Here is a 22632-nt window from a genome sequence, read left to right as displayed (position 1 = left end):
GGGTCTCACAGGTCATCCGGTGAAGGTCTTTTAGCTGTTCCCAGAAATAGATCAAAATCTGCTGATGGTTGCTTTCGACATCTGTAATCCTGCTCTCTAAAACCAAGTGCTCAAAGTCACTTACAGCTGAGTCTACTTTCAAAACTAAAATGATAGCTTCTCTAATCTTCTAAATGCCTGAAATGAATACCTGTGTCTGTGTATGTATTTGTATATATCAAAGTAGAGATGGATTTAAAATAAAGATAGATTGATTTGAATCAATTCAAATGTAACAAATCCAGAATCAAGTAATAAAACTCAGACATTAATTTATATTTATGTTTCTGTTTCCAGTGCCAACAGTGACGCTACTGTCTTCTGACTTACTCTGGCTTGGCAACAGTTTAACATACATACACAAATGAAATGTTTCATGTGTCGCTTCTCTTGTGTCACATAATGTCACATTCGGATTTTTTCATCAACCATTCACATGCTGTTTACCAGTTTAAAGCTAATACTTAAACTGCTATGTTCATTGGGCTCTGTGCACGCAGTGGCATAATGTGCATGTAAACGTCCAACATGTTGCTGGTCCATTCTAGACGTACATGTATGACAACTCAGCTTTGTTTTGTTTATTAATTGGAGGTCTTTGCTCACGTCGTGGTAGTTCTGTTTTCTATTTTCTTTTAATTTGTTTTGATGACGTGCAGACCAGCAAAGATAATGCTCAAAAAACAAGTTGGAAGGACAGTGGGCCACCATTGTGGTGTACCATTTTGCAAAGCGTCAGCCAGACTCCTACTTCAGTTTCCACATTTTCTCCAAGATAATCAACATCAGGCCTGACAAATTCATAGTTTCTGATGATTCAAGAGTTTGTCGCTAACACTTTCAGGCTAAAGACCTAATTCAACTACAGACTCTATATGGACAAAGACAGCTGAAAAATGGAGCTCTCCCTGTTCTCTTTTATTAGAAGAACTACTGTGTCCCTGCTCCACAGCTGGGAGTTTGGGAGAGAACAAAGCGATCTATTCATGATGATCTGACTGATGATTTTATGATAGTTGACGACCCTCAACTGAAAAACTATGACCATGACTATTATGCTGCGGCAGGATCCTTCTCTCAAGTGTAACGAGGACCTGCTTTCAATCTGAAGATGTGACCGTCAACAAGAAGTTTTGTTTGGAGCTTTTCTAAGCATCACAAGGTGACATCAGGTTCTTTAGGTAAATAATCACGGCTGAGTTTTGTTGACAAAATCATTGGGATGTACAGGCTGTGACCATTACTATCACAGTATTTACTGTTAGTCTGCACTTTATAGATACTTAGCAGCCAACTCCGATACCCCCCCGGCAATGACTTTCAGAAAAAAACAGCCCACACTATGTTCTTAAATTTTAGATTGGACTCAGCACTAACAGATTCTGCAATCTCAGCAGATTCATCAGACCAGATAATAAAGTACAGTAGCTCATATTTCTCAATTTTTTCAATGCAGGTGTTGGTAAAAACATGAAAAAAAATACTCTGCACAATATTTTGGCAGCAAAATGATAGACCCACCCTCATACAGTCTGGTGTTGCTTTCTGGGCCCAGAATTGTATTCCATCGGACTCACAGTGCGCTACGTACAGTCAGTCAGATGGTCATGGAGGTTCCTCAATCAAACCTAAAAACTACAGGAGACCTAGCATTTGTAGTTGTGACTCCCACTCTGTGGAACATGTTGTCTTTAACTGTGCAATCTGCAAGCAGTCTGTCAGCTTTTAAATCTGTGCTTAAGATGCATTTGTTTGCCTTGGCGTTTGGCTCAGTACAGGCACCATATTGGAGTTTATGTGTTATGGCTTTGAGTTTCGTCCCTGCGTTTTTATATTTTAATGGTTTGTATAAAGCCCTTTGGAGGCTTTGGCAATGTTAATGTGCAATATAAATCTAACTGACATTGACACTGACATTGGCATTACAGATATGACTGGTTGGTAAGGATTTTTTTCCCCATATTCAGGTTGTTCAACCCATTGATGAGTTTTTTCTGTTTATGAATTACTTGTCATTGGGTCTGATGCAGAGATTTGCCACAGCTCTTCAAAATGTACCAATCCACTTAAAGTTGCATCTGAAACACAAGGGCCTGAGGTATACTTCTGAGGCTGATGAAATGAAGAAAAGGTCTCCAGACACTAACTTGACCCTGTTCTGGCCAGTATGGTTGACAAGGGTTTCCTTGTGTGTCTTGCAATGTCTGCATACCTTCTTTATTGAAGAAAGCACACGGTCAGAACCAGAGATTACAAAGACTCTCTTTCCAGAGTTTGGGTCCACACTGAACGCTTCATCCCCACAGTGATGGAGCATAAAATATTTAGTTTGGAAATTCTCCTTTCACTCACAGGCAGCATCAATTTTACACAGCTGCCTGCCTTTTGAGTTATTGTCAGAATAAGCCATTGGTTTAAGCCTGGACAAGCACTCACTAATTCTGAAATACAAATAGCAATGCATTGTAAACAAAGGTTGTATTTTTTTCTCACAACTTGCACAGATTAATTAGCACCTATGTTACTCTGAATTGGATTAAGCGGTTCAGAAAATGAATGAATGAATGTTAAATTGACTTGTTATTTATACTCATTACTTTGGGATATGTGCAACTATGGAATAAGAGGCTGTGATTTCAATGAATGTATGGATGCAATTTCTTTTGACTTTTAAATTATGAAAATACAATGAATGTAAATACACAAAAATAGACTATTAAGAATACACTACAGAAAATACATTGGTATTAAATATGTTGCATTCAAATCCAAAGTGGAATACAATTCAAATAATAAGTTTTGATTAAAAAAAATTATATTGTGATTTAATTTCTTTAATACTTGCATGAGGACAGGTATTAATTAGTCTAATTCATCATCTCCTCAAGGACAAATGGTAAGACAGCACACTGCCAGTTTGCAGCATGCCACAGATGGAATTGACCAGTGGCTTGTCAGCTGAAACAGATGAGGAGGACACATGCTGCAGCCGTTTCGGCACGGACAGGTCCATTCTTCAGACAGCCGTCCAAAGTCACGCATCAAAAGCGCAGAAACGTTTAACGCTTGTTCCCGAGGGTTCAAGAGCATGTGCACCATGTTTTGATTTGTCCCACAATACTTTCACGGGGCCAGATAACTGTGAAATAAATAGATTCTACATTTATAGAAAAAAAAAACCTGGGATTTTTAATAAGGATTGTCAAAATTATGTTAAGTTAATCCAAAAATTAATTTATGGAACAATGGATTATTTTTTAATGCATAAACAACAAAGTTAGCTTTTACTTGAGCCATTTCAAAATTAAGGCAATACCTTGGCAAGAGAAGCAGATATATTGGCTCATAGGTGCTCCAACACAATTCCATAATCCACAAAAATATAACTTTATTCTCCTTGTTTATGAAGATACAGACAAATTTGTAGCCTTAAATTTAGAGGAGGATGACTCCAGTGAGCCAATCTCTGACTCTCGCTTCTTTGCCTTTAAAAGTGTTCAAAGCCTCTGAGATTCATGCATGAAGAGGGGCTCGTACAGAGGGGTTGAGGGGCAAATGGCAGTGGAGTTTGATAGACATATTTCTATCCATTTGTTTAGAACGAGCCGGTTAAAATGATTAGATGGTGATGTAAAAGTCAACATGGTCATTTATCAACACAGTTATTGTGTTCAATGCAAATGGGGAAATTTATTCCTATGAGATATTTGTGTAAAAAAAATAAAATCAATACTTCTCAAGAAGCGTCTGACATGGTATCTATTCCTGCTAGTGTTGTTTCATTGGGTAAACAAGCCGAAGCTTCTCCCTCTGTCACAGCCAGTTTTACAACTTATTATCTTATTTACTGACAGAAGATATAACAATGCTTTGATTAGAAACCTAGTTTCCTGTCACAGCTCCTCTATGTAAACACCAATGAATATTATGTAGATGTAGAATATAGTAAATGTAGACAACAATGTTTGGAATATCTTATTCAGAGATGCATGTAGACGACTCATAATCACAAACTATCACAGTCGGATCACACCCCGATATCAGATTGGATGGTTATCCAAACAAGTGTTTCTAAATCCTGGTCCTGAGGACTCACTGCCCTGCGTGTTTTAGAGGCAATCGTCTCGTACTACACTTCAGTTAAATGAACGTGTTAACAGCTTCTCTAACTTGAAGAAGTTTATTAATCAGAATCAGATGTCTTGGAAGAACACATACGACATGTAGGACAGTGTGTCCAGCTGACCAGGATTGAGAAACACTGATGTAAATGGTCTCAGTGTTTCATGAAAACAACAACAAAGCACTCATCTGGGAAAGTCTTAAATACTGTATTCAAGAAAAGACGGTGTTGTTACTTAAATATCAGTAAATGAATCAATATTGAATTGAAATTCATTTATTTGAAAGTGAATTAAAATTGGGCTCTTGTAAATCAAAACAGAAATTAAGGTTTATACCCAGACCTGTGTGTGTGTGTATGTGTATCCATTTGTGTATGTTTGTCTGTTTCCATGCATGACTGTATTACGTGCTTACCCATGTTTTGTCTGTTATTGTCACACAGTCTGACTTGACCTGATGTGTGTTGACTCTTTCAAACCTGATTAACAGGAGAAATGTCCATGTGATTATCTTGTGCAACCTTTATGTTTTATTTAACCTTTTCTTATTCATCTTAATGTTTAAGAATAAGCATGCGCTAATCCCCTTTCTGTGTGGTGTCGTGAACATGTCATAGTCAGCTGTTTGTATTTGTCAAATATCTGGCTGATATTTGGACTTGTGTGTGTTGTTTTCTTGTATAAATATTAAAAATAATGAGAAGGAAAAGAATTGCCAGGATCTCCGTTATTGTGTGAATGGAACACATTGCATGGTGTGCAGTAGAACATATTAGCTTAAAGGATTGCGTGTCTGGCATTACAATCAAAAGGAAACAGAATCTTGGTCGTCTCACTGTGTTGAGCTGTTGTTAAGAATGGAGGAGAGACACATGTTGCGTTGGCGCTAGCATCATACAGGAAGGTTTGTTCTTGTAAACATCAGGTATTGTGATTTAACAATATAACAACAAGCCTTCTTTGGTCCAATATGGTCATACTACGATCAGACTTGGCTACAGTACATACTCATCCTAAATTACTTGGAATAGGACCATCCAATAACAGTTGACATTGTTGACATCATTTGCTGCCCGAAACACAAATGAAGGATTTCTGCAACCACATTTAGATGGCCAGGAGTAGTTCCCTCCTCCTGCTTTGCAGTATAGATTTTCTCTGCAAGGTCAGCTGGTTTTGCCATATAATCACCAGATGACCTCTTAAGCAGATCAAATGAACTTTCAATCAATAATTATTCTCTTTTTTGCATCTTCTTCAGATTCACCTCTTTATATGATAATTTTGGATTGATTTCTGTGGTATCTGTGGAATGTGGACCCAAATTCAGACTCTTTGTACATGGAATGGAAACAAGATGCCGAGTGGGAGGGGGAATCTGACACCACAAGGGTGTAAAAGCCCTGAGGACACATAACAGGTGATGTTAGTTAGCAAAATAAGACCTGGTGTACTGATGACAGGAAGGAGAAAGCAAAACAGAATACACATTGGCAGGGTGGGAAACCCAAGGCCACAGTTTAGCAGGTTTTAGGAGTTTCCCTGCTGCAACTCAAACCAATGGCTAATTAGAGGACTGGTGCAGAGTTTAATGTGAATCTCTGCACCAGTCTGCTGAAGTCTGACCCTCAAGGACTTGAGTTGCCCACCCCTAGCAGAAGGGGAAACCTGCAAATACACAAGAAAAAGAGAACTAAACATGACAAGACAACTAAAATCTAAACCAAAATCCAGAGAAGTTGACAATTTTATCTGAAGATGATTTGTGCTGATTGGGTAGGGAACAACATGCAAAAAGCCTTTTTGTCCTTCAGATGTAGTTGTGCACAAGTGTGTGTGATGTTTGCATACATTACAAAAATAGGCGCCTACTAGCAGCTGCATGTAGATCTGCAGAAAAAAAAGATTTGCAGTGATAATGCATGGCAAACAAAGATCCAAGTTAGACTGGGGTGTCTGTTTTTATCCCATCATTTGTTGGACCCTCCACAGACACATCAAACCAAAATAGTTACATGATCAAAAACAACTTCTTGCAAATGATTAACCCATTTTAACCATCTGCACCGTATTTAAGGGAATTCTTGGCTTTAAGGTTCTTAATAGCCCCCTAAAACCTGATGTACTTGACACTAATGTTAATGTTCATCTTTGGATGCTGTGAATGATTACATTTTCTGTAATGTCCAACTTTTCTTTTGTTTTTGTTTTTTCTAAATCTGTGGTCGTGTCACCTATAAATGGAGACATCACATAAGGCATGCTCATGTTTTACTTTGGGTAAGTATGCAAACACTGCTGCCTGGGATCCATCCGTAATGTACTCAGACAGTTTTTATTCGGCTGTTCAGAGTGGATGTTTTGTTGGAGTGCACAGACCTACAGCTTCTCCTATTCTCCTCTATCACAGAGCTGCTTCGTGATTAAGTTTGAGTGCTCTTTTAGAAGTACTACAGTAAGTGAAGTATATTATTTTTACAGCGAGCATATGTCCTAATGCACATTCAATGTACACCTACCTACCTGTTAAAAGTAAATTTTAAAAAAATGTTCCATCTGTCTAGAAAACTGAAATGATCTCAACCTGGGTGGAAAGTTTGAGGCTTTATGATTAGGCCTGCTTATTCTTCTTTGTATAGCACCCACTGGGGTCATTTTTAGTCATTGTCAAGCGACAGGCAGGGATGGAGGAAATGGAGGAACGTGGGCTCAGAATGTATTCAGCTGCGACCAACCAGTCGCCCCAAGGGAATGAGACGCCATTCACATTTTACCAAGAGACTAAAATTGAGATGTGAATAAATCATTCAAGTCAGCAAAAGCTCAGAGGAGATAAATGACAAGCGTGCGAGAGGAAGAAAGACAGGGTGAACAGGGAGAATTCATAATGGACCCTAAAAAGAGATCAAGAAAAAAGGAAAAGAAAAGTGGAGTTGTCAGACGGGTGAAGATTTCATATTATTGAGCAGCATTATGTTTGGTGAGGTTAGGGGATCAAGAAAACGGCACAAAACATTTTTCCAGATATCGAATTTAGAAACAATGCCTGCCACAAATAATACCCCATGCTTATTGCAAAGACAGTGAGAAGCCCAACACATAATCATGAAGAGAAGCTTTTGCGGCGTCTGGACCGAAGATGCCCTGACTGCAATATGTGCACCGGTGTTATTGGTGCTCATAAAAAACCACAGTCATGTCATAACTCATATAGAATATTTCCATCTTAAAGGCACACAAGGAAACGCAACAATTACCTCGGAAAAACCACAAGCCCCTCATCTCCATTGGTGATGGAAAAACATTCCAGACAGATGAGGTTGGGGCCCTGGAGGAAGACAGGGTGAAATAAAAACGTCGGGCGATTACATTAAGCTAGCTGGACTCCTCCACCAAAGAAGGCCTGATTGCACTGATCGCACAGAGGTCTGCTTGCTTTATATACAATCACAAAGGTGCTATATGTGGAAATGTCAAACCATTCTTCATTCGTAGTAGTTTATGTGCTGTCAGAGAAGAATGCACATGTTTTGTGTCAGGAGAGCTCCCGGCTGACATTTTGGTGGTGTAGGTGTAAGATCAATGCGATGACACAGCTCCCACATTAACCATTAAGATGGAAGTTGTCACAATAAACAAGAGTTATTGTTTAGATTTACAGCAATTAATTTATCACTTGCAATAAAAGACCCATAGTTAATAACGGTGCTTGTTGTTCTCTATGGTTTTCTGAAATGTGCACCTATTAAACCCTCCTCAAATCAAGCTGTGGTTAACTGCTAATGGCAGGCTGTGGACATCATTACCCGAAACGTTTGCTAATAGGCTAAGCAGTTCTGCCTTTTAATAACACGCTTTTGTGAAGCTGTCAAACTGTTTAAAATTACACTTAATAACACCCTCACCTTCTGCAGAGGAAGGCGGGATATTAAGCAAAACAGAGTTGCACACACACACGAAACACAGCTTGCGGTATAACACGCAGTAAATTTAATCCATATGTTGAAGTAATGTTCTGTCTCTTCTCTGTCTGCAGTGGATTTTGATAACTTCTGTCAAATCCAAGAAAGTTTCTCCATGTTCTGTGCATGAGCTTCAGCAATGCGTGCAAACTGCAATTTATAACAAGAAGCTGGAAAACCAGAATTTTTGTTCACCTGCCAGCTTCAATCTTGCTAGATACACCAGATGATAACATGTTATGATGTATTTTTCACACAGACAGAAGGTTACTGGTGAACAGAGTGGTGAAAGGAAACGTTTTAATCCTAAAGAGATTTCAGAAAAACAGGTATTCAACTTCATACCGACCAAAGTATGAAAATATTCCTTTAAATTCAAGAGCTGCCTCTGAATAAGCGTGCTTCTAGAACTTGTAGAAAAAAGGTGGAAAAAAAAAGATCATTACTAAAACATGTTGGTGTATTTTGCCTGTTGGGATATGCAAACAATTACGATAGTCTTTTAATCATCACATCGACATTTTGATGTGAATTATGTCTTACTTTATACGGAGGGTTAGGGGAGGGGGGGGCAAAGATTAATAATGTGTAAAGGTGGCATATCAGCCTTTGTGGCTCCTTCCCTCTACTTGTGCAACAAGTGCTGTGTCAGATTGACCTGCTTCACCTTAAGTGGCACATCCAGTCTGTGTTTGAGGGAAATGTGCGCTCACTTAATTACAGGACTGAAGGCCATGTGTGCCACAGCAGCACGTTGTACTCTGTTCTACGACTTCAGCAAGATTGCAGTATCATAGCAGTATTTTGCATTATTTTTAACCCCCCGCTTCCCCTCGACTACACCCAGTTATACTCTTTCCTGTCTTTTGCAGTCCAGTTCTGTCTACAGTCCTTATCTATGGGTCAGCCGGCGTACCTCACTCAGTCCGCAGCCTTTCAGCAACTTCCACTTTTTTTCCCAAGCAACCCCCCCCCCCCCCCCCCCCCTTCCCTCCACCATCTACAACAAGGGTGCCTGAGTTCTTCTTGTCCTCATGAGAAACACGCTGCTTTTCCTCACTTGCCTTTTAATTTACATGAAAAAGCTGATACAATGTACATTTGCACAAAGAGCATTTTATGTTAATGAAAGTCATTGTAATCGCTTCCCGATTCATCAGTTTTTCAGCTGAGGCACGTTTGTTTGTCCATCCAACTCGTTTTCAGACTATGCAGAGAGAGCATTCAGCCATCACTGCAATGCAGTGAAGATGAAATATTAAAAATATGAAGATCTTCTGTTTCTCTGTTGGTCTTAAGTGTGACCAGTCTGTAGCTCTGCATAGAAAAAAAGAAAAGATGTTTACACCTGGAAAACAAGTGGCAGGATGTTTTGGTTTATCTCTCCAAACAGTGTTTTAAATGCTACTTCGCTCATATTGTTATGCCAAAACCTCGAGGAATAAATGAACATGGTTGGCACTTAAAACAAAATAATAATGACAATAAAAATTGGAAAAACTTGCTGCTGGGGGTTTATAAAGCTTGTCATAAAATGGAAACTAATTTCAATTAAGCCACTCATAAAGGGAGGTAAAATGAGACAACAGAAGCATAATACATTAAAACTCATTAGAAAAATCCCACACTTTGTTGTAACATCACAATATAAATTGGCTGTTTATGATTCCACCAGTCAGGATGGAGGCATTTTAAGCCCACTTTTGCTCCTACAATAGGAGCAATTGCTGACTTAAAAGCTGTGGTTATATTTCAGTCAAAATCTTGCTGCCTTGATTCTCAGTTCCCAAATCTACATGTCAGAGTATCTTTAGGTAAGAAACTGACTGCACTGACTGGGTTTGCAATAAACTTTTGTATAAAAAAATTTAGATTTCATTGAAAGATAGTTCTGCAAAAAATAGACAAATAAACACATTTAAAAGAAAGGTTTGTTGTACTGATTTAAGCACACAAACATTTTTAGAGTTAGCAGTTCTGGCAAGCATCAGGTTGTGGACTGAAAGAAGTCGTACTGGTATGTGAGGCTTAGACTGAATGTCAAGCTCATGACAGCCTAAATCCCCTTTACAATCCTTAAACAGAGACTGAATCCAAGTCCCCTCCTGTGACTCTGTCTGGCTCTGACCTGCACTCTGACCTTCCTGTATAGAAGCTAAATAAAAAGCACAAGGACAGCCATATCAATAAATAATGCTATAGATACCGCTGATATTCTGAGTGATGATGGATCGGTAGACTGGGACAGTGTGTGGGAAGGGGGAGACAGACAGGCACCAAAGCTGACAATAGAGATGCCACCTCCGTCTTCTCATAAAATGCTGACATGTTAGTGGTTGAAGGATAACGTCAGACAATCGGAACTGGGTTAGACATATAGAAAAATCATATAAATATGTGCTATGTAGGTATCTGAGTTACTTTGTCCACCCTAAAAGTATCCTGATAGCGCACATTTATATACAAACATGGACAAAATTGTTAGAACTCCCCTGCTAATGAAAGAAAAACACACAATGGTCTCTGAAATAAGTTAAAACTGACTGAATTAATCTTAAAAATATATTATTAATAAATTAAATTGGACTTTCTCGTGGGGGGTGGGCCGAAATACCTGTTGACAGGTGGAGAAGTCTCATTGACAGTTGTAGTAATTGTTTAACCCTTTAATAACCTGATCCACCATTTGGTTGAGGCAAATTTGCAGTGACATTGAAATTTTTTTTTAAATGTGAAAATAAACTGTACCAATTGGTTTTCAGTATGTAAAACCCAAACTAAGTGTTTGTTGCAACACAACTGTTTCAAAATTCAGTCCTTATGCTGTTGTTACATTAACTTCTTCTTTATAAAATGTTTCCAAAAAAGAAACCAAAGAACATTTATTCAGTTTTTTCTTGTTCGAAACAAACAGAAAAACATAGAGAAACATTTGTCTCTGTTTTTTTTGTTAGTGTGAGAGTTAAATGCAGTGTTTGCGGAAAAAAAAAGGTTTAAAATTAAGGACGCCATAAATTTTCTCCAGCTCTGTTTCTTAGGTTTTATAAATGATTCTGCTGAACATCAATTCCAGAGCAATGTCAGATTTTCATTGGTTAATCAATTCATTACCTTTTTTGTCATGACTTTTGTCAGTTTTAAGTTATTGTCCTGATTGTGGGTTTTTCTTTCACAAACATGGTTCTGCAGCAGTTTTGTCCATGTTTTTATGAATACTTTTTTTTTTAAAAGAAATACAAAAAAAAAAAAAAAAAGCCTGTAATCACCTGATAGTAAACAGCCACACAGACAAATGAGATTTTGTTTTTCATCGAGTTGTGTTTTATCACCTCAGCCCTGACTGAAAAGAAATGACAGTAAATTGATTTGCCTGGGGAAAGGTGAAGGAGAATAAGAAGCATGTCAACCAACAATAGGCCCATCAGTTCTTGTGTCTCAGATTTCCACAGACCATGCCAAATCTGGCAGGTGACTGGATGAGATATGTGAGACTTCTTGCTCACCTGATCTCACCAACTGTTGCCATGCCAACTCAAGATGTGTCTGCACTGGTGTATGCGTAGAGTGTGCCAGCCCCTGGCCATGCTTGCATACAAGAAAAGGTCTTGATCTAATGGTGTCTTTTTCACAACAATCATTAGAAAATATGCAGTAGCAAACTGCCAGTTTAATACTATATCGGCTCCACTGTTTAAAAGCAAAAACGAGTAAAATCTGCCCATCTATCCTACTATATCTGTCGTATCTTGTGTGATTTTTGCCCCAGCCAAATCTATTCTTGGCAAGCTTTGGTTGCTCTGAGGTGATACAGATCTTCTCATGTTGCCACGAACATCAAATTCTGACAAATAAATACCAAAACCAAGGTATTATTTTAAAGGAGCAAATCTTCAGTCATTACATCTTGCTACATAATAATGTCAGATATCTGGAGAACTATAAAAGATTCTGATTTAATCTATATTTCAATCATTCTGAGCTTTGGTCCATGTAGGCGTTGCTGTTTAATTACACTTTTAAAGCCCCTTTTGCAGTTGAAGGAACAGGTTGCATAACAGCTGTGTTTAATAATATTTCATTGACTATGATGTTCTTTTTAAGATATAAATCACACACAGCTTCTGTTGCACCAAAAGCAAAGCTGGTTGTCTTTTCAAAAGCTTTTGTGTTACGGATAAAGAGATGAAATATTGATACATTTTATTTTATTACATATAATATGAAGAACAAAAGCTTCCAAGCTTTGCTTAATGTTTTCATTAGAAAGGGGTTTGTGGATGAAACTTATAATCAGTTATTGATAGTGTTTTTAATACTACTGCATCTATCAAAAGGGATTATGATATCATTAATGGTTTTACTGTGGTGTGAGCAGTCCAAACAGACAGGAGAAAGTGCATCACGGGACAAATGAGGACTTTTCTGTAAACCCTGCTTGTTCTTTTCATGTATAACTATGATACCCAACTCACATTTTTTATCTGATTTTTTATCTGATTTTCCCACTGATAAAACTTTTAAAACTGCAGAGGAAAAGACGCCTAAACAGCTTAGCAGCGGCAAATGCAACATTTCACATACTGAGTGGATTTTATGTCGGTCTTATCAGTTTCCTTGACTGGTCTTGAGGCAATTTTCCCACGAAAGATTGCAAACTGCCACAGCTACCAGTCCCGCTTCAGGAACAAACACTGTTTGTGCTGCATTATTACTTCCAGTTCCACAACAAACAAATTTTGACTGAGCCTACATTAAACTGTGTCAAATGTGAAGCCATCAAAGTGAACTTGAAACGGTTTTAACCTCAGAGCAATCCGGCGTGGTGTCACTGTGACGTGAACAGAGGGAAGGAAGAGAAAAACGTTTTGTGGCAGTAGAGAATTTCATGCCATTTTACGCTTGCCTGAAAATAATAACAAGTGAAAATATTGCAGAGTGACAACACCCCTGTGTAAAAGTTTGATAATCTCAAAGTGTTTCTCAATGGAGAAAGATGTTGGTAATAAACGTTAATATGCATCGTGTTTCTTTGAGCTTATGTCCATTCAGTGGCTTTTCAGCTTCAGCAGAAAACTGCACCCAGTGAGTAAACTAGCAAGATTTGTCTCCATCACTTTCTAAACCCAAATACCTGACACATTGTTCTCTGACAACATCCTATATTTTTATAAAAAATAAAAAAAAAGAGCCAGTTTGAGAGCCACCAGATGAGAAGCAAGATTAGAATTTAATTAACTGTCTGTAAAAGCCTCCTCCTCTCACTGCCTCTCAGCCATGTCTCACCTCTTGCCTTCATGTGCCAGCTGGAGGAGGGCGAAGTAGAAAGCAAAAGGTTTGCAATTACCTTTGGATCATGTGGCTCTGAGTGTGAAATTGTTGCCATGGTTGAATGATGCACCTGTGTAGATGTTAGTTTCAAAGTGTTTGAAAATATGCCAGATTAAAGTCTGTTGGAAGAGGAAGCAGCTATTTTGGAGATATTAGTGTTTGCTGTTCATTAAGCTCTTGTCTCCTGAGGGATCTTGTGCGAACTCAGCCAACACTTTCATTCCTTTTTGGCTTTGCTACTGTGAAAAGGTTGAATATGCTGTGATCTACAGACAGCTGTCTCTAAATGAACCCACGGCTCTGTGAGTCTCCAACAATCATTCCGGGGGAGTTATGGTAAACACCACTTTGATCCCTCTCCGTGACGTCAACCCCACAGACCGCCAGTCAGATTAAATGAGCCTCAGACTTCACGAGGAAAAGGCCTATTTAGCATCTGTTTACATCCACGAAGCTATAAGGAGTTTGAGCCAAAGGTAATGTTTGTTGTCAGTAAAGCTCTGGGCCGGTGGGGGCTGTGAGATTTTCAAAGTTAGTACCTGTTGAGGGAAAACACACCACCCACACCTGTGTTTCCATCTGAACTTGCATGGGAGGAATCCCTGCGAGCAGTGATAAAGACTACTTTGTTTTTGAAAGGATGTGTTTTTATTTCAACAGGTCATAGCAGGAGTACAGACATGTCGTAGAAACTAAACAGTAGATCAATGAATCACATATTCGCAATAAAAATAGAAGTCCAAGCTAAACTCGGACTGATTATTGCTGGCAGTTTGCCTTACATTTAAAACTGGATTTCCTCCTTAAAAGTTGCAAACAAGAAAAAACTTCAGGTTTTTATATAAAATACGCTACCCGTGTATGGAATGATGATGAGCCTGTAGTTAACAGTGTATATATATCTATATATCTATATATATATATAGTGGTATAAATCCAGTCCTAACAAGGATGTTAAAATCACATTTTAAGTAATTATGCTGCAGGTGTGTGAAGGCACAAACTTCCACATGTTATAACCAGTTTGACCAGACGTGAGATGCCACCGATGGGTGGTTTTATGACTGGAACAGGTCGCAGATTGCCAAGTGTGTTCTCGACACAGACATGGCTGGGTATAGAGGCTCAGAAAACTGCTGTGCATAGGAATGCAGTAAAACAAGACTGCCCCCTGCTGTCACATTAAAGAATGATAAACTACCCTCTTCAAAGTCGAGAAAGATTCCCACCCTTTGTAGCCCCTCTGTCTTTACAGGAACCGACGCCTTGTTATGCATAGCTTCCAACTTCTTTTTATCACAGGCCAGGCACCAGGAATAGGTGTTGAAGCCCAGACGAGAGCTGTCCTTTTGGCCTTTCCGCTCAATCTGGCCCTCGCACACGCCCACCTTCCAGCGGCCGTCATCCACAGACACGTTCACCTCCCAGTACCAACGGCACCCCTTCAGGGCTTGGGATGCTAGGACTTGTGGGAAGGAGCTGAAGCGAGCTTCATGCTCTGTGTAGGCCTGCTGGGCCTCGCTATAGGTCACCCTTTTGTTGTCATCAGAGAGCTGCAGCTTTGGATGGGCTGTGTCAGCATCCAAGATGGGAATGGTTCCATCTGCATGCAGGAAATAAAAAATAAAAAAAATCAGCAGAGGGACTAAGCACGCTATATTTGGACGTTATTTGGAAAAAATCCAGGTTTAAGTAATTGTGATTTATTAGTTGGAGACACTTTAGCTGCATTTATCTTACACAGCAGCCTGTACAGGTCTCGGTCTTTGCCGGGTACAACGATGACTACAGTGTCCAACCGTTTCTCTGTCCACCTCTGCAAGTATTTCAGTCGGGCATGGTTCACTTCCTCTGGGGCGTCAAAGTGCTCCATACAGCTACCCAAGTCACTAGTACTAGTGGGGAAGAGTCAGCGGAAGACAGAAAATATTAGACATGGAATGCAAATTAAATATGTTTTGTTGAAGGTTTTTCGCTGACATCTGAAAAATAAAGTGCATAGTTTTCTCTAACTACTAGTCTTTTACATGAATGTTCAAGATAGTGAGTTTGTGATGGAAGTTGTTTGATTTCTGCTCATATGGAAATGATGATTTCCTTTTGAACAAATCAACTGCAAAAACCATTTCTAAGTCAGACTCTGGTTAATCCACAGAGTAGTGTTCATGCTTCTCATGTGGGACATTTCTACAAATGAAAGTCAACCAGGTAAACATGTTCAGAGTCCGTAAATTATCCAGACAAATGGACACTGAATCCTAAGAGACAGGATGAAGCTGATGTCGTTGTTATGAGTTTTAAAACACATCATCTGTTCATGCTACATTTCGCTGCTAATTACAAGCTGTTACTTTTCACACAACAATACAGAAAGATAAACCACTTACAGCTGAGAAACCCTGCTGTACTCCTGCAGTCAAAACAAAGCAAAAAAAAAAACAAAAAACAAACCATCAGATTTACTGTTAATTACAATAGTATTTAGATATTTTTCAAAGCCTTTCTCTGAGCATCAAACTCACCATAATGAAAGCCTGGTCCTGAACATGTCGATCTCCCCTGGCATCAGCCAGACCCTCCAGAGTGTTGAGACCATTCTGGATGGATTGCAGGGAGCTCCGGAGAAGGCCGAGTTTTTTCTCTAGTCCTCCCAGGACCCGGTTCTCCTCCTTGGTCACACACTGAAGAGCTGATTGCTCCTCCAGCTCCAAGGCCTCTTTGATAGCTCCATACTGCTGCTTTACTCCTGCGTGTGCCTCAACTAAAACCACCTGGACAAAAGAAACCACACTGTTCAGACCTTGCAGACATATGTGTACTAAAGGGGATCAGATCACAGGTGGACATCACTGCTCGGTAGGGCCGTGACGATACACTTTTGTCCCGATTTGATTCGATTCAGATTTTTTTGGGTGCTGATTTGATTTAAATTGCGATTCTCACAATTCTTTGATATTGCTGATTTTTAAAGATTAAAAACAAAATAAACGTATAAAACTTTTTTTTTTTGCTCGTAATATTTCTTGATTTCAATTAGAAAAAAACAACACAGTAGCCAGACCATCATTCTGCTGCTTTAACGCCCCAGAAGACAAGTAAAAAGATCAATAAAAACAATACAAATGACAAAATTTTTATACTGGATTATTTTTATTTGTTTGAAAAAAAAATCAATTTTTTAAAACAAAAAATCTATTTTAAAATTGTGAAGCAAAAAAAAAACCCCGATTTTCGATTCTTTGATCCGATTTTCCCATCCATACTGCTCAGAGATAAAAAAATGCACTCATGATGGAATCAGGGCCTTTCTGTTCACATTGTTGAATTTAATCTGAATGCAATATATCTAAGAAGTGACAAAAATGACAAAATGCTGCTACTGCACCTAACTGCAAAAGCATTTTATATTCGTAGTTTTGTGAAAATCTAAGGTTTTAGATTATATCTATGCTGGAAATAAACATTTGTATTGTTTTTACAGCTTTTAAAGGCACCGCTATGTGTGTATTCTAACTTTTCACTTTAACAAAGCGTGAATTTTACCCACCACATCTAAACTTGTAGAAAATATTACCTCTATTCAGAGTAGCTATTGTGTGATTTGAAGAAGTTTTATGTTCTTACTCTGGATGCCTCCTTCTTCTGAGTGAGATCATTCACTCTGTTCTTCACTTGCTGCTCAGCCTCCTGCAGCTGCTTGATGTCTTCTTTCAGGTTTGTCTGGTGGAAAACATCCACAAAAGTTCAAAAGAAATCCAGACTTTACCGCTGCTATCCATCTTTGACCACTACACTTTACAGACAACAAATATCTGGACTTTATTAAGTATTTTTTTCATTACCGAGGCGCTTTATTAGTGCAGAATTCAGTCTGAAATAATGTAATGTATACAATATTTTCAGGTTTTGTCCACATACAGAGACCAAAACATATGATATGGATAGTAAGCTTTGATTTGGTTTTTTAAGTTAACAGTTAACACATAATTTGATCAATCTTTGTACCATCAAAGTGAAAGAAAAGCTCATTTTGGATAACACCAAATCTGTATTCTCTTTACTAAAATAATCAATAGGAAACATTGAGTTATATGATGTAAGTACAACATACAACTGAATTATATGGTGTTGCTATGGAGCCAGAACTCACCCTGAGTTCTCTTTCTGCCTCCCTGATGCTAATGCAGACGTGGTCTCGGTGGGAGCCTATGACGGTACACACAGTGCACACACACACTCCACACTGTCTACAGTAGATTCGATTGATCTCCTGATGCTCCTGGCACCTCCACAGTGAAATGTCCTCCATCGGAGGAACCAGTGTGTGATTCTGGAAGACAGGGGAATCCAGGTGGGGACGCAGGTGTTCTTTACACATAGAAGCCCCACACACCAGACAGGTCTTCACCGCTGACTGACAACCAGTTTTAGGGCAATAATGACATGGGACAGGGCTGGTGGTTTTATTGTCAGGCTTCAGGAAGATACCACCGCGGCTTGTGGATGTGGAGGCAACTGCAGCACTTTTATTGGGTATCAGCGGTGCCTTGCTGGCTTGCTGTGCAGGAAAGGACTCTCTACCTGGAACGGAGACCCCAGGACGACTGTCAGAGTTGGCAGGTGAAGCAAATTTCTTTGGGGAAGCTGGAATTTTTGTGGTTCCATCTTTCTCAGCGGTAGCAAGAGGTGAATCACATAGATCTACTTCACTGGAACTGTCAGAGTCATCCACTGAGTCTGAATTGTGCTGGTTCTGCTTGACTGGGACAACATGTGGCTCCCCGCTTGTCGGCACAGCTACTTTGCTGTCAGAGTTTTCACTCAAGGCTGGCCCATCACTATGCAGAGTCTGTGTAGATGCTGAGTTTGCATTTTTGGATGTCGCCACATCAGTTGACTGCCCAGGTTTGTCTGACACGGAAGTGGTGGGAGTCTCGATGTCAGCGGACTGCCGGTGAGGAGACTCTGCAGTTGATCGCTTTGTGACTGGCTCCTCTACAATAGGTGTGCTGGCCTTTCTCTTCCCAAGGAGTCGGCTGGTGAGTGAGGGCCTCCTGAGAAACGAGGGATTTTCTTCATCGTTGCTGGAGGAACCTTTACAAAATCCAAACAACAACAACACCGGTCAGAAAGAATGTCGACTTAACTAAAATACTTTAAATCAACACCTCTAAGTTCACTGAATTAAACTGTTTCTTTAGATTAGCTGCAGATCTGAAAAAATAGCCTCTTCTAAATTACTGGTCTCTTCCTTTTCAATTTGGCTTAAAAGCATGGAGGTGTTTTGGTTTCTCACATACCTGCAGATGCTGACAAGGCTGCCTTCAAAACAGATGCATCTGCATTATTTCCATATAAAAATCTACTGGATAATAATCATCCCTCTCATGAACACTTCTTTTAATAAGGATAAGGCCTGTCTTGGTCAAAGCTGATTCATTGTTTTGATAACTGCGACTTGCCATTCTATTCTATCCTATTCTACAATTATTTCGCAGACGCTTTTATCCAAAGCAACTTACATATGAGTGAGAACAACACAAGCACAAAATCAAACAGTAGAGGACATTGTAGGAAGGCGCTAGTGGACTGTCCAGTTAGTATTCATCCATTCATTCATTATCCTAACCGCTTATTCCAATGAAGGGTCACAGGGAAGCTGGAGCCTTAGGGCGAAAGGCTGGGTACACTCTGGAAAGCTCGCCAGTCCATCGCAGGGAGCCATTGATGGTACGTTTTCCTATATATTTCTATAACAGGCTTTACAAATGTGTCTTTTTTTTTTTTTTTTTTTTTTTTGCTTTTGTTTTTTTTAAAGTGCTGAGTAAATAAACATGGTACAATGGTAAAATCTTATTGTTGATGTAATTATTTGGAGGGCAATTTCTATTTCAAGTTTGTGGCAGCACTATTGGTACTCTAGAAGTCAAATCAAGATTTTACATTCTAAACAGCGATACAATGGAAGCTTGCAGATTCACATCAACAATCTGATACAATAAAACCAGGTATATGTGTATAAAGCAGCCATTATTATGCCGTATTTTACAGAAACTATTGAAAAAACCTGCAGGACTTAAACATAGGCTTATCATTTAAAGTTGTGTGATTTTTGGACTGTTAACTTGGTTAGTTAACAGGACAAACTAGTAATAACAACGCACCACTGCGTTGTTACATACGTCACTTCCATCCACGGTACCGTGCGAGCGGGAGACGTAACGTTAGCTGTTAACCGTAACTCCGTCATTACGTATAAACTGCCGCCGTCATGTTAAAATATGTGGCGTTAACCTGCTTCAACCATACCTGCAGCGTTGTGAGGCGGCACCGGTCGAGCAGGGGTCGGGAGCCGTATGAAACTGCGATCAAACGGCAGAGTCTGGTACACAGTTTTACACCTCCACTCGGGACAGTGGTACGGCCCACTCGGGTGGACGCTCCACAGATCTCCAATACATCGTTGGCAGAAGCGGTGGTTACATTGCAGGGTGACAGGGTCCCGGGTCATCTCGTTGCAGAGAGGACACCTGGTTGGTGTGTCCAACACAGCCCCCATTTTGTTTTGGCTAATGTTTAGTTTCAGTTTCCGCAAAAACGGCGAGGAAGAGGCGGAACCAAGAATTTGAATTACCCCCTTCTCCCCCTCCTTCCTCCCCGCGTCTTAAAGCGACAGTCCATGTTCGTTCAGAGAAGAAGAGGAAGGAAGAAAATAATTTTCCATGATGGCGCTTATGCTACTTTAACATTAAATAAAATATGTCCCCAGTTAGGCTCATATGTCAAAGTGTTTCCACTGTTTTCACGTTATTAATTGACTAACTTGGAGAAAAAACGAAGTAAAAGGTCACAATGATTCACAAAGAAACCCCCATCTTTTTGGTCTGTTTGTTCATTTATTATCTCCAGACCTAATTTTATCCCTGAGGTCATTCATGAAAAAAAAAAAAAAAAAGCTCCTCATATGTAAGAAGATCCTAGATTCATAGTCTTCATCCACCACAGTGAATGCCAAATTTCCATGAGAAGTCATTAGCTACACATAACATGCCGGAGCATTGCATTTCAATGTATATGTAAAGAAACTACAATAGTGTGTATATTGCCGATAATTAAGTCGGTACTTTCAAAATTAGACAAGGCTTCACACAGGAATGCTGTTTTGTATGAGCTTAAAAAAAACAGACAAGATAAAAATTGGTTCAGCATTTTAAATGGTTAATAACTAAAATTATTTGTAAATAACTACAAAAAGGACATAACAGTTATTTAGTTAATTTACTCATTGATTTAAGGCAATGTAGTGAAGTTCTTACACTAATAGAATAAAGAACTCACTAATGAGACCTTTCATTACACACAGCCATGATTTGAAAAGATGCTGCAGTACTGCCTGCATTGAAGCTTAAGAGGACTCTTGGTTTTTTTTTTCTCCTTTTGAAACCAAATTGGAACAAGAATTTTGAAATTTTTCGTCTTTCTCCCCACAGCATTCTTTACTTTATGGTGGTCTAGACATGTGACATGTGACATGGATAAAAAGGCTATTGGGACTTGTGAGTAAGAGGTTAATCTTTCCTAATCTCTTTCAAGTTTTGTCTCTCAACAAAAATGTAATTTCTTACTTGGGTTGCCTGAAATACGAAGAGAATGTTGAGATTTAAAAGTTCACCTGTATTATCACTATTATTATTATTTTCTAAATTTAAGGGATAATTTATTTCCTCTAATAGCGTTTTTGTTTGACTAATAAACTTTCAAACTGACCCTTTTAATTGAGATTGTGCTACTGGATCTGACCTTTATCTGGTAAAAAAAGCTTGGCACATTTTCAGGTTTATGCAAAAATGCATGCCCACAATCAATCGTCCAATCATCAAGTCAGGATCAATATAGAAAAGAAGTTCAGCATTGTGGATTCACATTTATTTATATATTTGATTAAAAATAAAGCTATAAACTTCTTTTTAAGAAAAAACAAAAGACTACTCAACAGGGGGTGGCTGAGTGGAGGAGGGTTGTGTGGTAGGTGGTGCCATGGTTTCTGGGATGTATGGCTGAAACATTTTATGTGCTGGTCCATGCAGAGTGCCCGTCTGGGTGGGCCCGGTCTTTCTGGGCGATGTATGCACCCTTTACCTAGGGCACAATCACACACATCTTTGAACACTCTTCATTCCTCATATTCTGCATGCTGATACGGTCCTCGTGTTGTCATGTGGCTTTGTGAACTAAATGCTACTTTTGTTTTGTTATTTGTGTGTTTCTGGTACTTTGATTTTTGCTGCAATGCATTATTTTCAACTTGTTCATCTCTAAAGGTCCTCCTGATGATTGCCTGCTTTGTTTTCCTTTGAAAGCCACGGAAAGTTCTTTGTTTCTGTATAGACCTAGCAGTTGTATGCTGGTGTTTCTGTTTGAATTGAAGGGCCATTGTTTTTTTTTAATCTGGTATATCTCTATCTCCTTTCTTGGTTTTATTTCTTGGTTTCATTTCTGTTCACTCTTTATAATTTTTTGTCCCCTCAGATCAGGTCCAGAAATATTTAGTCAATTCAGTAATACAAAAGTTTGAACAAGTATGCAAAAAATAAAATAAAATAAAATAAAATCCATACTAAGATGAGCCTTAAACCCATAAAGCTCCCCTTGGCCAAACAAGAGGAAAAGACAAGTTAAAAAAAAAAAGAAAAAGAAAAAAGAAAGGATCCTTCCTGCTGGGAGACAGCAGTGCTGACCCCCACAACCCACACAATCTTTGAAAAAAAATTGTCTTTATTGGTGGATAATGAAAAGACGATAAATCATGACTAAAATGTTATGTCTGTAGCTGTGTTTAAAAATCACTAAATTCTGTCCAGGAAGCTCAACAAACAAACAATGAAAAAAAAAGACACATCAGTTTTACAGTGAAAACCTTTATTAAGTGTTCATATATTCTTAAAGGATTCTCTTTAATTGCTCAAAGTTAATCCTGTTGTCCATATTATTATTAATATCTACAGCGTATCTCTTTTTAAACAGGGAAATAGGTGAGGCTGGGACAGGTCTAACTCATCATTACTAGAGCTCAGTCCACATCATGCTTCTACTCCTTCATGTTACCCTGTTTGTCCCAACTAAACATAGAGAGGAATATAATCAAATAGAGAGAAACAGAAAGATCCAACAGCAGACAC

The 22632-nt window shown here is 39.0% G+C and overlaps 1 protein-coding gene across 1 annotated transcript; it reads right to left on the bottom strand.

Annotated features, from left to right (window-relative positions):
- Positions 1-14135: 14135 nt before the first annotated feature.
- LOC306771000 (tripartite motif-containing protein 14) lies at positions 14136-20012 on the bottom strand (the record flags this gene model as incomplete). The annotated part of the gene is made up of 7 exons (XM_079260021.1): positions 14136-15056; positions 15194-15348; positions 15841-15863; positions 15976-16224; positions 17078-17173; positions 17604-18547; positions 19763-20012. The coding sequence occupies 7 exons, from the start codon at positions 20010-20012 to the stop codon at positions 14512-14514; spliced, it is 2262 nt and encodes a 753-aa protein (XP_079116147.1). The 3' UTR covers positions 14136-14511.
- Positions 20013-22632: the final 2620 nt, after the last annotated feature.

This window comes from Telmatherina bonti (genome assembly GCF_933228915.1).
Source record: "Telmatherina bonti genome assembly, chromosome: 2".
Classification (NCBI taxonomy): Eukaryota; Metazoa; Chordata; class Actinopteri; order Atheriniformes; family Telmatherinidae; genus Telmatherina; species Telmatherina bonti.
This window is presented reverse-complemented; position numbering and strand designations above follow the sequence as displayed.